General features: G+C 36.9%; 1 protein-coding gene across 3 annotated transcripts in view; it reads right to left on the reverse strand.

Annotated features, from left to right (window-relative positions):
* Positions 1–17,600, reverse strand: part of KPNA3 (karyopherin subunit alpha 3) — a 91,347-nt gene that overhangs the window by 39,627 nt on the left and 34,120 nt on the right. For 2 of the 3 annotated variants that reach the window (XM_043891884.1, XM_043891886.1), the window contains exon 2: positions 10,305–10,349. In XM_043891884.1, the coding sequence (XP_043747819.1) occupies positions 10,305–10,349 (45 nt within the window). Of the gene's footprint in view, positions 1–10,304; positions 10,350–13,631; positions 13,743–17,600 lie in introns of those variants that run through there. The other variant, XM_043891885.1, reaches the window with a different exon arrangement.

Raw genomic sequence — 17,600 nt, forward strand, 5'->3', positions numbered from 1 at the left:
TCCCACCCCTCTCGGTTGATACAGAGCCCCTCTTTGAGTTTCCTGAGCCATACAGCAAATTCCCACTGGCTGTCTGTTTTACATATGGTAATGTAAGTTTCCATGTTACTCTTTCTATACATCTCACCCTTTCCTTCCCTCTCCCCAAGTCCATAAGTCTATTGTCTATGTCTATTTCTCCACTGCTGCCCTGTAAATAAATTCTTCAGTACCATTTTTCTAGATTCCGTATAGATGCATTATAATATGATGTTTATGTTTCTCTTTCTGACTTAATTCACTTCCTACAGTAGGTTCTAGGTTCATCCATCACATTTAGAACTAACTCAAATGCATTCCTTTTTTATGGCTGAGTAATATTCCATTGTGTATATGTACCACAACTTCTTTATCCATTCATCTGTTGATGGACATCTAGGTTGCTTCCAGGCTTCAGCTACTGTCAATAGTGCTGCAATGAACAACGGGATACATGTGTCTTTCTCAATTTTGGTTTCCTCAGGGTATATCCATAGGAGTGGGATTGCTGGGTCATATGGTGGTTTTATTCCTAGTTTTTTAAGGTATCTGCATACCTTCTTCCATAGTGGCTCTATCAATTTACATTCCCACCAGCAGTGCAAGAGCATTCCCTCTTCTCCACACCCTCTCCAGCATTTATTGTTTGTAGACTCTTTGATGATGGCCATTCTAACCGGTGTGAGGTAATATCTGATATCTCATTGTAGTTTTGATTTGCATTTCTCTAATAATAAGCAATGTTGAGCGTCTTTCCATGTGTTTGTTAGCCATCTGTATGTCTTTGAAGAAATGCCTGTTTAGGTCTTTTTCCCACTTTTTGATTGCGTTGTTTGTTTTTCTGGCATTGAGTTGTGTGAGCTGCTTGTATATTTTAGAAATCAATCCTTTGTCAGTTGCTTCATTTGCTATGATTTTCTCCCATTCTGAGGGTTGTCTTTTCACTTTACTTATACTTTGCTTTGCTGTGCCAAAGCTTTTAAGTTTAATCAGGTCCCACTAGTTTACTTTTATTTCCACTACTCTAAGAGGTGGGTCATAGGGGATCTTGCTTTGATTTATGTCATCAAGTGTTCTTCCTATGTTTTCTTCTAAGAGTTTTATAATTTCTGGTCTTAGATTTAGGTCTTTAATCCATTTTGAGTTTATCTTTGTGTATGGTGTTAGGAAGTATTCAAATTTCATTCTTTTACATGTAGCTGTCCACTTTCCCCAGCACCACTTATTGAAGAGGCTGTCTTTGCCCCATTGTATATTCTTGCCTCCTCTATCAAAAATAAGGTACACCCATAAGTGCATGGGTGTATTTCTGGGCTTTTTATCTTGTTTCTTTGGTCTGTATTTCTGTTTTTGTGCCAGTACCATACTGGCTTGATGACTGTAGCTTTGTAGTATAATCTGAAGTCAGGAAGGTTGATTCCTCCAGGTCCATTCTTCTTTCTCAAGACTGCTTTGGTTATTCAGGGTCTTTTGTGTTTCTATATGAATTGTGAGAATTTTTGTTCTAGTTTTGTGAAAAATGTCATTGGTAATGGTACACATCGCACTGAATCTGTAGATTGCGTTTGGTAGTATAGTCATTTTCACAATATTGATTTTTCCTACCCAGGAACATGGAGCATCTCTCCATCCGTTTATCTTGTGTTTGATTTCTTTCATTAGTGTCTTACAATTTTCTGTGTACAGTTCTTTTGTCTCCTTCAGTTCACGTCAGTTCAGTTCAGTCACTCAGTCATGTCCAACTCTTTGCGACTCCATGAATCGCAGCATGCCAGGCCTCCCTGTCCATCACCAACTCCCGAAGTCTACTCAAACCCATGTCCATCGAGTTGGTGATGCCATCCAACCATCTCATCCTCTGTCGTCCCCTTCTCCTCCTGCCCCCAATCCCTCCCAGCATCAGGGCTTTTTCCAATGAATCAACTCTTCTCATGAGGTGGCCAAAGTACTGGAGTTTCAGCTTCAGCATCAGTTTTTCCAATGAAAACCCAGGACTTATCTCCTTTAGGATGGACTGATTGGATCTCCTTGCAGTCCAAGGGACTCTCAAGAATCTTCTCCAACACCATAGTTCAAAAGCATCAATTTTTCGGCGCTCAGCTTTCTTTATAGTCCAACTCTCACATCCATACATGACCACTGGAAAAACCGTAGCCTTGACCAGACGGACCTTTGTTAGCAAAGTAATGTCTCTGCTTTTTAATATGCTATCTAGGTTGGTCATAACTTTCCTTCCAAGGAGGAAGTGTCTTTTAATTTCATGGCTGCAGTCACCATCTGCAGTGATTTTGGAGCCCAAAAAAATAAAGTCTGACACTGTTTCCACTGTTTCCCCATCTATTTGCCATGAAGTGATGGGACCGGATGTCATGATCTTAGTTTTCTGAATGTTGAGCTTTAAGCCAACTTTTTCACTTTCCTCTTACACTTTCATCAAGAGGCTTTTTAGTTACTCTTCACTTTCTGCCATAAGGGTGTCATGATCTGCATATCTGAGGTTATTGATATTTCTCCCGGCAACCTTGATCCTGCTTGTGCTTCTTCCAGCCCAGCGTTTCTCATGATGTACTCTGCATAGAAGTTAAATAAGCAGGGTGACAATATGCAGCCTTGATGTACTCCTTTTCCTATTTGGAACCAGTCTATTGTTCCATGTCCAGTTCTAACTGTTGCTTCCTGACCTGCATACAGGTTTCTCAAGAGGCAGGTCAGGTGGTCTGGTATTCCCATCTCTTTCAGAATTTTCCACAGTTTATTGCGATCCACACAGTCAAAGGCTTTGGCATAGTCAATAAAGCAGAAATAGATGTTTTTCTGGAACTCTGTCTTTTTCGATGATCCAGTGGATGTTGGCAATTTGATCTCTGGTTCCTCTGCCTTTTCTAAAACCAGCTTGAACATCTGGAAGTTCATGGTTCATGTATTGCTGAAGCCTGGGTTGGAGAATTTTGAGCATTACTTTACTAGCGTGTGAGATGAGTGCAATTGTGCAGTAGTTCGAGCATTGTTTGGGATTGTCTTTCTTAGTGATTAGAATGAAAACTGACCTTTTCCAGTGCTGTGGCCACTGCTGAGTTTTCCAAATTTGCTGGCATATTGAGTGCAGCACTTTCACAGCATCATCTTTCAGGATTTGAAATAGCTCAAGTGGAATTCCATCACCTCCACTAGCTTTGTTTGTAGTGATGCTTTCTAAGGCCCACTTGACTTCACATTCCAGGATGTCTGGCTCTAGGTGAGTGATCACACCATTGTGATTATCTGGGTCGTGAAGATCTTTTTTGTACAGTTCTTCTGTGTATTCTTGCCAACTCTTTTTAATATCTTCGGCTTCTGTTAGGTCCATACCATTTCTGTCCTTTATCGAGCCCATTGTTGCATGAAATGTTCCCTTGGTATCTCTAATTTTCTTGAAGAGATCTCTAGTCTTTCCTATTCTGTTGTTTTCCTCTATTTCTTTGCATTGATCGCTGAGGAAGTCTTTCTTATCTCTCCTGGCTATTCTCTGGAACTCTGTATTCAAATGGGAATATCTTTCCTTTTCTCCTTTGCTTTTTGCTTCTTTTCACAGCTATTTGTAAGGCCTCCTCAGACAACCATTTTGCTTTTTTGCATTTCTTTCCCATGGGGATGGTCTTGACCCCTGTCTCCTGTACAATGTCACGAACCTCCATCCACAGTTCATCAGGCTCTCTGTCTATCAGATCTAGTCCCTTAAATCTATTTCTCACTTCCACTGTGTAGTCATAAGGGATTCGATTTAGATCATACCTGAATGGTCTAGTGGTTTTCCCTACTTTCTTCAATTTAAGTCTGAATTTGGCAATAAGGAGTTCATGATCTGAGCTACAGTCAGCTCCCAGTCTTGTTTTTGCTGACTGTATAGAGCTTCACCATCTTTGGCTGCAAAGAATATAATCAATCTGATTTCGGTGTTGACCGTCTGGTGATGTCCATGTGTAGAGTCTTCTCTTGTGTTGTTGGAAGAGGGTGTTTGCTATGACTAGTACGTTCTCTTGGCAGAACTCTATTAGCCTTTGCCCTGCTTCATTCAGTACTCCAAGGCCAAATTTGCCTGTTTGTCTCCTTAGGTAAGTTTATTCCTAGATATTTAATTATTTCTGTTGCAATGATGAATGGGATTGATTCCTTAATTTCTTTCTGATTTTTCATATAGAAATTTTCATATAGAAATTTTTCATATAGAAATGCAAGTGATTTCTGTGTATTGACTTTGCATCCTGAAACTTTGCTAAATTCACTGATTAGCTCTAGTAATGTTCTGATACTATCTTTAGGGTCTTCTATGTACAGTATCATGTCATCTGTAAACAGTGAGAGCTTTACTTCTTTTCTGATCTGGATTGCTTTTATTCCTTTTTCTTCTCTGATTGCTATAGCTAGGACTTCTAGAACTATGTTGAGTAATGGTGAAAGTGGATACCCTTGTCTTGTTTCTCATCTTAGGGGGAATGCTTTCAATTTGTCACCATTGAGAATATTGTTTGCTATAGGCTTATCATATATGGCCTTTAGTATGTTGAGGTAGGTATCGTCTATGCCCATTTTTTGAAGAGTTTTAATCATAAATGGGTGCTGAATTTTGTCAAAGGCTTTTTCTGCATCTATTTAGATTACATTATGGTTTTTATCTTTCAATTTGCTAATATGGTGTACCACATTGACTGATTTGTGTATACTGAAGAATCCTTGCATTCCTGGAATAAACCCAACTTGATCATGTTGTATGAGCTTTTTGATGTGCTGCTGAATTCTGTTTGCTAATATTTTGTTGAGGATTTTTGCATCTATGTTCATCAGTGATACTGGCCTATAGTCTTCTTTTTTTGTGTTGTCTTTGTCTGGTTTTGGTATCAGGGTGATGGTGGCCTTGTAGAATGAGTTTGGAGGTATTCCTTCCTCTGAAATTTTTTGAAAGATTTAGAAGGACAGACATTAGCTCTTCTCTAAATGTTTGAGAGAATTTTCCTGTGAAGCCATCTGGTCCTGGGCTTTTGTTCTTTGAGAGATTTCTGATCACAGCTTCAATTTCAGTGCTTGTAATTGGGTTGTTCGTAATTTCTATTTCTTCCTGGTTTAGTCCTGGAAGACTGAACTTTTCTAAGAATCTGTCCATTTCTCCAGGTTATCCATTTTATGCCAGAAAGTTGTTCATAATAGTCGCTTATAATCTTTTGTATTTCTGCATTGTCTGTTGTAACCTCTCCTTTTTCATTTCTAATTTTGTTGATTCTTCTGTTTTTCTTGATGAGTCTGGCTAAGGGTTTGTCAGTTTTGTTTATCTTCTCAAAGAACCAGCTTTTAGTTTTATTAATCTTTACTATTGTTTCATGTCTTTTTCATTTATTTCTGCTCGGATCTTTCTGATTTCTTTCCATCTACTAACTTTGGCAGTTTTTTATTCTTCTTTTTTCAGTTGTTTTAGGTGCAAAGTTAGGTTGTCTATTCGATGTTTTTCTTGTTTCTTGAGGTAGGACTGTATTGCTATAAACTTCCCTCTTAAACTGCTTTTGCTGCATCCCATAGGTTTTGTCATTTTGTCATTTGTTTCTAGAAATTTTTTGATTTCCCTTTTGACTTCTTCAGTAACTTGCTGGTTATTTAGAAATGCATTGTTTAATCTCCATGTGTTTGTGTTTCTTATAGTTTTTTCTTGCTAACTGATATCTAGTCTCATAGCATTGTGGTCGGAGAAGACGCTTCATACAATTTCAATTTTCTTAAATTTACTGAGGTTTGATTTGTGACCCAAGATGTGGTCTATCCTGGAGAATGTTCCATGTGTACTTGTATTCGTCTGCATTTGGATGGAATGTCCTAAAGATATCAATGAGATATCTCATCTACTGTATCATTTATGACTTTTGTTTCCTTATTAATTTTTTTTGATGATCTGTCCATTGGTGTGAGTGGGGTGTTAAGTGTCCTACTATTATTGTGTTACTGTCAATTTCTCCTTTTTTGTCTGTTAGTATTTGTCTTATGTATTGAGGTGCTCCTATGTTGGGTGCATAGATATTTACAATTGTCATGTCTTCCTCTTGGATTGATCCCTTGACCCCTTGATCCTTCCTTATCTCTTGCAATAATCTTGATTTTAAGGTCTATTTTGTCTAATATGAGGACTGCTACTCCAGCTTTCTTTTGCTTTCCATTTGCATGGAATATATTTTTTCATCCTCTCACTTTCAGTTTATATGTGTCTTTAGGTCTGAAGTGGGTTTCTTGTAGACAGCTTTATATGGATCTTGTTTTTGGATCCATTCAGCTAGCTTGTGTCTTTTGGTTGGAGCATTTAATCCGTTTACATTTAAAGTAATTATTGATATATATGTTCCTATTGCCATTTTTTAATTGTTTGAGGTTGATTTTGTAGATCTTTTTTCTTCTCTTGTATTTCTTGACTATGTAAGTCCTTTTAACATTTGCTGTAAAGCTGGTTTGGTGGTACTGAATTCTCTTAACTTTTGCTTGTCTGAAAAGCTTTTTATTTCTTCATCAATTTTCAATGAGATCCTTGCTGGGTACAGTAATCTTGGTTGTAGATTTTTCCCTTTTAGTACTTTAAATACATCCTTCCATTCCCTTCTGGCCTGCAGAGTTTCTGCTGAAAGATCAACTGTTACACGTATGGGGTTTCCCTTGTACATTACTTGTTGCTTTTCCCTTGCTGCTTTTAATATTCTTTCTTTGTGTTTAGTCTTTGTTAGTTTGATTAATATGTGTCTTGGCATATTTCTCCTTGGGTTTATCCAGTATGGGACTCTCTGTGCCTCTTGAACTTGATTCACTATTTCCTTTTCCATGATGGGGAAATTTTCAACTATAATCTCTTCAAAAATTTTCTCATACCCTTTCTTTTTCTTTTCTTCTGGGATCCCTATAATTCGAATGTTGGTGTGTTTGATATTGTCCCAGAGGTCTCTGAAACTATCCTCAGTTCTTTCCATTCTTTTTACTTTATTCTGCTCTTCAGAAGTTATTTCCACCATTTTATCTTCCAGCTCACCAATTTGTTCCTCTGCTTCAGATTTGTTTACTATTTTGAGACAAGCTCCCTGACTTGTCACAGATCAGGTCTTCTGAATAGCACTACTCTATAACTAGTGTTCTTCATAAAACTTCAATGATGTAAATTTAAGTAAAAATTTAAGATTCACAATTCCAGACCCTGGTTTGATTCCTGGGTCAGGAAGATTCACTAGAGAAGGGATAGGCTACCCACTCCGGTATTCCTGGGTTTCCCTTGTGGCTCAGTTGGTAAGGAATTCACCTGCAATGCAGGAGACCTGTGTTCAATTCCTTGCTTGGGAAGATTCCTTGGAGAAGGGAAAGGCTACCCACTCCAGTATCCTGGCCTAGAGAATTCCATGGACTGCATAGTCCGTGGGGTTGCAAAGAGTCGGACATGACTGAGTGACTTTCACTTTCACTTACCAACTACATATCTGCAATTCCTTTGTGTTTCAGACCGTAAAAAAAAAAAACTGCAATGCAGGAGACCCAGCTTCAATCCCTAGGTTGGGAAGAACCTTTGGAGAAGCCAATGGCAACCCACTCCAGTATTCTTGCCTGGAGAATTCTATGGACAGAGGAACTACAGTTCATGGGGTCGCAAAGAGGTGGACACAATGAAATGACTAACACTTTCAACTACATGTCCAGAATCTGACTAAGCATTTTGAGATGGGCTGGGGAAGAGATCTAGGAGTACTGGGGTGCAGGAAGCTGGGGTTGGGTGGGGGGAGTGTGGTTAACACATTCGGTTTAGAAGCTGAACATCCAGTAGAAATGTGTAGAGCTCATCTAAGAAACTCTGGGAACTAGTTCCCTTTCTTGTATTTTCAACAATCTCAGTGTCAGTAGTAACAATGCTGTGATTTTCTCCTCAATGGAGCAATAGAGATAACCAGGCTGAAATCAAAGACAGACACTCTGTCCTTAAAGAATGGAAGAATCATTCTTTTGAAGGGCTCTTCACACCTCTGACGAAGTACATCAAAATCAATTAAGCTTTGAAGTCCAGGCTTTATTTCGAAGGGGTCACTTTCTGCTACTTACTCAAGGAATTCCAAAATGTGAAATAAGAAACTGCCTGAAATTTCTTCAGTTAATTTTATTTTGATCATCCTATAAGCATTTTTTTTCAGGAATTAATCAGAGTAATTAGAAAGGAAATAATGTTATCCAGAAGGGGGAAAATGAAGAGATAATAAAGAGGTCTCTAGACACCACCACCACCACCACCACCACACGGATTTGATCCCTGGGTCAGCAAGATCCCTGAAAGAAGGGCATGGCAACCCACTCCAGTATTCTTGCTGGGAAAATCCCATGAACAGAGAAGCCTGGTGGGCTACAGTCCACAAGTTTGCGAAGAGTTGGACAGGACTAAAGCCACTGAGCACACAGCCAACAAGGACCTACTATATATCAAGGGAACTCTGCTCAATATTCTTAAAAACCCGAATGGGAAAAGAATTTGATAAAGAACAGATACAAGTATATGTTTAAGTGAATAACTTCGCTGTACAGCTGGAACTAACACAACATTGTTAATCAATTATACTCCAATATAAAATAAAAGTTAAAAAAAAAAGTGATCTCTAAAGAAACCAAGGTGGGTATTAAGAAAAGACGTACTCTGGCAAGGAAGAAACTTTAATTCTATAAATTAAATACAGAGGGGGCACAACTATTAATATAAGAGAAACAAATCACCAAGTATAAATATAAGTGAAGAGCTTAGATTTATAAGCATATCAGAAGAGCTAAAAAGCTTAACACAGGACAGAATTCTGAATAATACCAAGACCAATACAAAAGTCTCAGAATTGTATTCCAAGCATGAAAAGTTAAGGGAAAATGAAGGCTCACATCTGGGGAGAGAGTTGGTGTAATGTGAAGAGATAACAAAAAAATGAATAATAATTTAATTTCAATTTTATTCCTAGTGGCTCTCCTACAGAGAATGATCGTCACAAGATGAATGAAAAACCAAATACAAAAGGGACACATACTATTCCATTTATATAAAGTTCAAAATATGCAAAACAATCTATAACATTAGAAATCAGGGCAATGGTCACCTCGGGGCACAGCGCTAACTGTGAAGTGGCCGTGGGATACAGGCACTGTACTGTTTCTGATCTAGGAGGTGATTACACAGATGTGTTCACTTTGTGAAAATTCATTGAGCTGTACACTTAGGCTGTGCTGGTTTTTGTATGTATGTGCTAATAAAAAGTTAAAAAGAAAAAGAAGCTAAGTACAAAGTGTTAAGACTGGCAAGGAGCTCACCTCACCCACTTTATTAAAAGCTAAGGCTTAGTTCAGTTCTCTGGTCCAAGTGACTCAACGATCTGAAAACTGACATATCACTGAGGTTAATCTCTGAGTATCCATGAAGTTAAGGAGTCAAAAGAACCGAGATTAGCAAGTATTTTTCAAACTTAATAAAAAATGGGTCAGAAGGGGTATGGAAGAATGGATCTCAGGAACTGTATACTATACCAAGTAGCATAATATCAATGTTTAGTAAAAACTCATGACACAAAGTGGGTATTAAAGACTTATTGAGTAAATAAATGTACAGGTCCATTTAATTTTAGTGACTCACTGAGAAGAGTGTGTACTCTCTGAATCAAGATAGTCTTTCTGAAACTGAAAAGATTTAAGATAATATGTGAGTTTTAGGAGTGAATCAGATGAAGAAAATCTAACCTAAGACAAACACAAAGATTTAGAAGTAAGTTTCAAATCTATTTTTTAAATGTACATGTGTATATAAACAGAATTTATTATGTGTACTTTCTTAATTGATAATTAAAATTTGCTTAAAAGAAAATGCACTTAAAAAAATAAAATGTGCTTGCATAAAAACACAATCTAATCAAGGGCAATTCAAAAGTAATGGAAGAAAACAAAACAAATTTTTACCAGCAGTTGCATCCAACTGGTAGAATATAAGGTTATTCTATTTTTATTTATTTTTCTAAGGTGTCTTTAACAAATAGTATCTAACTTCACCAGATGTTATGAGAATTTCAATGACAGTGGTACAGTACTTCACACAGTACCTAATACCTCAATAAATGGAAGGTACTAAAAATGTATACCATCATAAATTATTTAACCGTATGTTTTTATGCTGTATAGTTTTAGGGATGCCCACTAATCTGCCATAGCATTTTCATTATTCAAGTTATACAAAGTTTTAACATCAGAAAAAATCTATTTTTTTATTAAACACAAATCACTCTTACCTTTCGCAATTCAACTGTCACTTCATTTCTGTGTCTTCGCATTGTCTGTAAGAAAAAAAAAATTTCATTAAGTATCTAAATATTGATACTGCTAGTATAAATTAAGGTCTCTGGCATTTAATTTTTTTTTTTATTTTATTCTTAAAGATTAAGGATTCATCACTTTTCAACTTTAAATGATGAACTATAGGCAGCTAGAAAGTCAAAACTCCTTTTTATTTTACTGGATACCTGTCGATTAGTTCTATGGGGAGTGGAGACAGAGCTCCGCTACCTAAGACCCACCCCTGTCCTAACTGCACCCAGGTTTCTACGGGGAGTTACATACTCTCCATTGTATGGTCTGGATGGAATTATTAAAGCATGTCCAAAAAAAGAAAAAAGAAAATCATCTCACTCTGTCCTAGCATAAACAGCATGAGCTCACACTTTGCCAACAGAACTCTCCCCTGTAACTCTGAACCCAGAGCAAAATAGAAAGGGGGAAATTAAAAGCAAAGCGTATTAATTACCAAAGGAAGTATCTGGACAAGGCAGTGAGCCATGCCTACTTCTGAACTTGCTATATTCCTAGTTATCTGGTATCTCTACTCATTCGATGAACTACCTCATAGCCTTACAATATGGTTTTGCTTTTAAGTCAGCCAGAACCAATTTTTTTTTCCATTTATTTTTATTAGTTGGAGGCTAATTACTTTACAATATTGTAGCAGAACCAATTTTTTATGCCTGCAACTAATGTATTTTATCTCAAACAATTAATGTTTCAAAAAAGTAAATTACTCATTGTTATGACCTTAAAATAACATAAAAATGAAAATAAACTTGAGACAGGTATTTTGTATCAAAAGATAAAGAAGTATCCTTCTAAGTTTACTAAGAGGCTCTCTCACGAATGTCTTAATAGGAATTATTAAAATAACTAGATATTTCTGGTAGCTCAGCTGGTAAAATATCCACCTGCAACGCAACCTAGGTTCAATCCCTGGGTTGGGAAGATCCCCCGGAAGAGGGCATGGCAACCCACTCCAGTATTCTTGCCTGCAGAATCCCCATGGACAGAGGAGCCTGGCGTGTTGCAGTCAATGGTTTTGCAAAGAGTCGGACACGACTGAGCGACTAAGGACAGCACATATATCCCTTCCCCTCTTAACACAGTGATATAAGGGATTATTTCATTACACACACAAATACAGTAAATGCTTACATTTTTAGAATAAATGCCACATGTCACGGTGTATTAATGTTTTAATACAGTGCTAGATGCAGTGTGTTATTAATATTATTCTATTTAATGATCTTTTGTTATTGTGCCTCTGTCAAGTTTTCTTAAACTACAGTGATAAATTAATCTCTTTGTAGGAAAAAGAATCCCATGGAACCCAAATTATAAACTTTGTTAAATACACTGAAATATTAATCTAGATATAAACTCATGCTTAAAGACAGATATACATTTAATGTAAAGCAAACTGCCAAACAAAATTCAAATTACTAACATTTATTTGATGTGATGGAAAGAGGCACTGCTAAAACTATCACTACTAATAGGGTTCAATAGTAAAAAGAGTCCTGAATATAATTCTATAGCTAATGTTTCTGGGTTTAGGCTTCAACACTATTAATACAGAGGATGCTTTATGTATTGATTAATCATACAAATTATAATAAATGTTGAGCAAATACAAATATTAATGAAGTGTTATCTGATCACTCTGTAAAGAAAGCTGTCTTTATTCACCTGAAAAACTGTACCAATTTTCAAAATCTGCCTGTAAAAACTGTTTGCCTAATCAAACCATTACTAAAACTGAGAAGAGAAAGGTATTCTGATTGTAATAACTACTACACTCAACTGTTTACAAACTATTTAAAGAGAGTACACACGGACTTCCCTGGCGATCCAGTGGTTAAGAATACGCCTGCCAATGCAGGGGACACGTTCGATCCCTGGTCCAGGAAGATCCCACATGGAGCGGAGCAACTGCAGCACATTAAACCCGCGTGCTGCAACTCCTGAAGCCCTGGAGCCCACGCCCTGCACCAAGAGAAGCCGCGCAGTGAGATGCCCACGCACGGCAACTAGAGAGTAGCCACACTCTCTACAACCAGAGAAAGCCTGAACGTACCAAGAAGATCCAGCGCAGTCAAAAATTAAATAATTAATTCATTAATTAAAAAAATAAGATAGTAGACAACAAAATTTCTTCGAAAATACGATCAAGTTACTGCTACACTGTAATTTCCATTAAAATACTACTTCAGCAAGTCTACAAGTGGTGGGTTAACTTCTAAAGTACTCTAAATAGGGGTGGGGAGGGAGGTGGGAGTGGGGATCAGGATGGGGAATACATGTAAATCCATGGCTGATTCATGTCAATGTATGGCAAAAACCACTACAATACTGTAAAGTAATTAGCCTCCAACTAATAAAAATAAATGGAAAAAAAAATAAAGAACTCTAAATAAATGAGGAATCTACACTTCAGAGGAGGTTAGTTAGCATGTGAAGTGCCCAAATCAGGAGTTAATTCCCAATTAGTAAGTGCTTCAAATATCCACTTCTGAATTTAGACACCTGTTTGTTAATTAACTGTAAGAGACGTTGGAAATAATTTTTTATTGCTGAACTGGAATTGTTCAAGACATATGGATTAACTAGGTATACTGTACAAGTGCCTTGATTCTTACCTGTTTACAGTTTAAGAATCTGACAAGCCCTACAGTCGGTCTTCAGAGAAGTTTTTGAGTCTAAGTGATTCTGTGGCCCACCTCATCTTGAAAGATTTTGTTCCCTAATTCTAGTCAGATCTTCCTGGTGTCTACTTAGGGTTAAAGTTTTATTGCTAGGTGGTAGTTCAGGGTCTAAAAGAGCTAAACTCATAAAACAAGCTCCATGACTTCTTGTGACTGCTCGCTAATACACACTTGTGTAAGAATTAACAGCATTGTGTAATACACTTATGTAAGAATTGACAGCAAATTCTGTCTAAGGCTTATTTTATTATAACTCACTGGGAATTCCCTGGCAGTTCAATGGTTAGGACTCAGCACTTTCACTGCTGAAGACCTAGTTCCCCTGATCGGGGAACTAAGAGCTCACAAGTCATACAGCATGGCCAAAAACAACAATAATAATAGTATAACTCACTGGTAGTAAAATTTCTAAGGAAAATCACCTGTCACCCTCACCCATCTATACAGTTAAAGACCTTCTATTCATCCAAAAGAACCTATAGGTGTAAACGGCCAAATGGCTTAGGTCAATCAGCAACAGGTACTAACTTCATCTAGGGCACAAACACCTTTGAATTAGTCATCACTTACTCTCCACTCTGTTTCAGTTACAGAAAAAGGCTTCATCTTAGGGCCTCTTCTTCCTTACATTCTTCCCAAGTGATCTCATCCACTCTTACGTCTTCATTTACAGTTTGAAGACCATTCCCAAGTATCTATTTTGCTCTCTCGCCTGGGCTTCAAATCTGTAAGTACAATATTCACTCTTTCGTCAAAATTTTACTAAATCCAACCAAAGTGCAATGTGCCTGCAACTAGGAGGCAAATATAGCAATTATAGTCTAGTACAGTGGTCAGCAAACCATAGCCTGTGGGCCAATTCTGGCAAGCTGTCTATTTTTGCAGGGCCCCACAGGAATAGTTTGTACATTTTTAAGTGATTACAGTATAAAGGATATTAAATGTTTATATGACACCTTTATTTTTGTCTCTTGGCCCCTCAAAGCCTGTAATATTTACTATCTGTCCTTTTAAGAAAAGTTTGCCAGCAGCTGGTCTAGGGGAAAAGATGGTAATAACACGTAGTAATACAAATGTGTTAACTGTTAAGATAGGAAAATAAATAATAAAGTTCTATATCAGAAGGAGACATGATCAGAGGGTCAGGAAAGGGCTCAATGAAGAATTAAAATATGTGTGCCTGTGTGTAAATTTAGGGATAGGGGACAGATCACTGCAAGGCCTCAAACTCAGCTGCTTATAAATACCACACCTGCTCCCTGATCTTCCCCCACAGAAAAAACACCACCTACGCTTCCATGAATATTCCCAGTACCAGGAAACAGTGCAACCACCCAAACAGTTCAAGAACCCCAATCCTGGTAGCTCATCCATGTCTGTTCACTCTCTCATTCTCTGACATCCACAAGGTCAACAAAATAGGATTCACACCTTCTAGCCTTAATGCCACTAGCCTAGACAAAGCCACCATCATGTCACTTGGATCATTACTAGTCTCCTAACTAGTCTCCTTCTATGCACTGAACCAGTTTTCCATAATGTAGCCAGAGCATTTTTTTTTTTTAATGCAAACCTGTGTTGCAATTCTCTTGAATAAAATCTTTCAATTAATTTTTTAAATCTAGAATCTTTCACTTCACACACACACCAAAAAGTTACCAGGACAGTCAAACCAAAACCCCATGCACAAATCTACAACAATGGGTGATAAGGCAACCCCACGAATTCTCAAATACAAGAAGGTTAAATCTGGTCCAATCACCAACCACAGGACTGACAAGTTCTCAGCATATCTGCTGAAGGAAATAGAAGGGCAGAAGTAACTGGGTAATTGAAGGAGGAGAGGGGAGGAGAACCCCAAATCATGAATCTCTAGAATTTAGAAAGGCAATTTGAGGATAGCTGCAAATGAAAAGGACAAAGCACTGTAAGAAAACGACGAGAGTAGGCTCAAAAACAAGAGGCTGAAGTCCTCCTTCCGGGGAAAAGCCCTGTAACTGAAGAAAGATTTCTGGGAGAAGAATTCCAAGTGATTAAGACAGGCACAACTAGGGCAAAACAGAGAGAGGATCCAGACGAAAGTGGGTAAGTGAAAAAGAGCCGCATCTCAGAAAATAGGGAAAAGAAAAAAAATATATATATATATTATATATATAAAATCATTTTTAAAAAAAGAAGAAGGGGGTCTAGAGTGGTGTGGCTAGAAAAGCTATCCTGACCCACCCCTCACTCTGAAAAGCTCAGGAAAACGTATCATAAAATGAACAACATAAAAGGATTGGGGTCAAATTATATTTTATAAGACATAAGGATCAGAATGATCCATTAAAATACAACAGGTAAAAATTATATCCTAGAGAACGACAGAAAACATGAAAGAACATTATTATTCAGAAAAACTCAAAAATGAGGTAATAGAAATCAAAGAATTTGAAAATTTTGAAAATTTCAGAAAGAAAGCCTAACCAAGAACAATCACACAACAGATAATGCTTAAGAGATAATGTGCAAAGAAATAAAACTTAAATAAAAAAGAAATGAAGGTGAAAATTATTCGAAATAACAATAAAGACAATAATTAAAAAAGAAAAATTCTAAAACTAAAAGACCTGAAACAAAATACTGAAAAAGCACACAAAGTACTGGGAAATCAATCCAGAAAAACCAATACCAAGATATATTAGAAAGACTAATGGATTTCAAAAAAAGAAAATAAAAATGCCTCCGGACATCTATATGTAGGGTAGATCTAATAAATGAGCTCAACAAGGTCACAGAATACAAGATAAAAACACAAAAGTCAATTTGTATGTCTATACACTTGCAACGAACACATGGGCATCAAAACTATCACAGAGAATGTTCCAATTTCATTCTTTTACGTGCAGTTGTCCAGTTTTTCCAGCACCACTTACTGAAGAGACTGTCTTTTCTCCATTGTATATTCCTGTCTCCTCTGTCATAGATTAACTGACCATAGGTGTGTGGGTTTACTTTTGAACTTTATATCCCATTCCACTGATTTATATTTCTGTTTTTGTGCCAGTATCATACTGCTTTGATGACTTCAGCTTTGTAGTAGAGTCTGAAGTCAGGGAGCCTCGTTCCTCCAGCAATAAACTAACAATGCACACATGGGCATCAAAATGAAAAATACAAAGAATATCATTAATAATTTCTAAAAAAAAAAAAGAAAAAACTTAGGTATGATCCTAACAATACACATACAGGATACAGATGTCAAAAATGACACAACACTGATGAAGGAATTTAAGAAGCTAAAAAAATGTAAAGACATACTGTGTTCATGGACTGGTAGACTCAAGCTGATGTCAATTCTTCTCATAATGATATACAGATTTAGCACAGTTCCTTTCAAATACCCATAATACTGTTCTAAGCTTATGTAGAAACCCAAAGTAATTAGAATAGCTAACAATTTTGTGAGGGAAAAAAGTGGGAGGAATTAGTCTATCTAACTTCAAGATTTATTATATAGCTACAGTAATAAACACTGCGTGATATAGGTGGAGAAATATATACACTGATCAAAGGAACAGAAAAGAGAACCCCACACAGACCTACACAAATATGCTAAATTGCCTTGACAGAGGTATGAAAATAATTCAACAGAGGAAAGTTAGACTCTTCAACACATGATGTTATTCAGGCAGACGTTAATAGACAAGTATATGAACCTCAACTTGAAGACTCATACCTCATACACAAAATATAATACAAACTGATCATGCTGAAATTTAAAACTAGGATCTGGAACTAGGCAAAGAATTCTTACACTTTTCCCTAAAAGCATGATCCATAAAAGGAAAAACCAATCAATGGAACCTTCATCAAAATTTAAAATTTTACTCTTAGAAAGCTTCCATGTGGAAAGGATGAAAAGACAAGCTAGAAACTGAAAATGAAATATTGGCAATGACACTATTATAGAGAACTCTTATAATATTACAACAATTAAATTAGAAAATAGGCAAAAGAAATGAAGAGATATTACATCAAAGAGGATATACAGATGGCAAATAAATACATGAAAAGATGTTCAATATTATTAACCGTTAGGGAAATGCAAATTAAAACCAAATGAGATATTACTACACACCTACCAGAACAGCTAAATTAAATAACTGAGACAATACCAAATGCTGAGGAAGATGTAGAGAAACTCACGCACTGCTGGTGGAATGTAAAGCAGCATCTGGAAAATCATTTTTTAGGAAACTAAACATTCAAATACACTGGACTTAGCAACTACTAAACATTCATCCCAAAGAAATGAAAACCTATATTTCATAAATATACACAAATGTTGGTACAGCTTTATTCATTCATGACAGCCCAAACCTGGAACCCAGACATCCTTTGTAGTTTAAAAGAAATTTTGATACATCCATACCACAAAATGCTACCCAACAATAAAAAGAAAGGAGGGACTTTTCTGGCAGTCCAGCAGTTAAGACTCCATGCTACCACTGCAGGGGGTTTGGGTTTGATCCCTAGTTAGGGAACTAAGATCCTGCA

The sequence above is a fragment of the Cervus elaphus genome, chromosome 30 (genome assembly GCF_910594005.1).
Source record: "Cervus elaphus chromosome 30, mCerEla1.1, whole genome shotgun sequence".
NCBI classification, from domain to species: domain Eukaryota; kingdom Metazoa; phylum Chordata; class Mammalia; order Artiodactyla; family Cervidae; genus Cervus; species Cervus elaphus.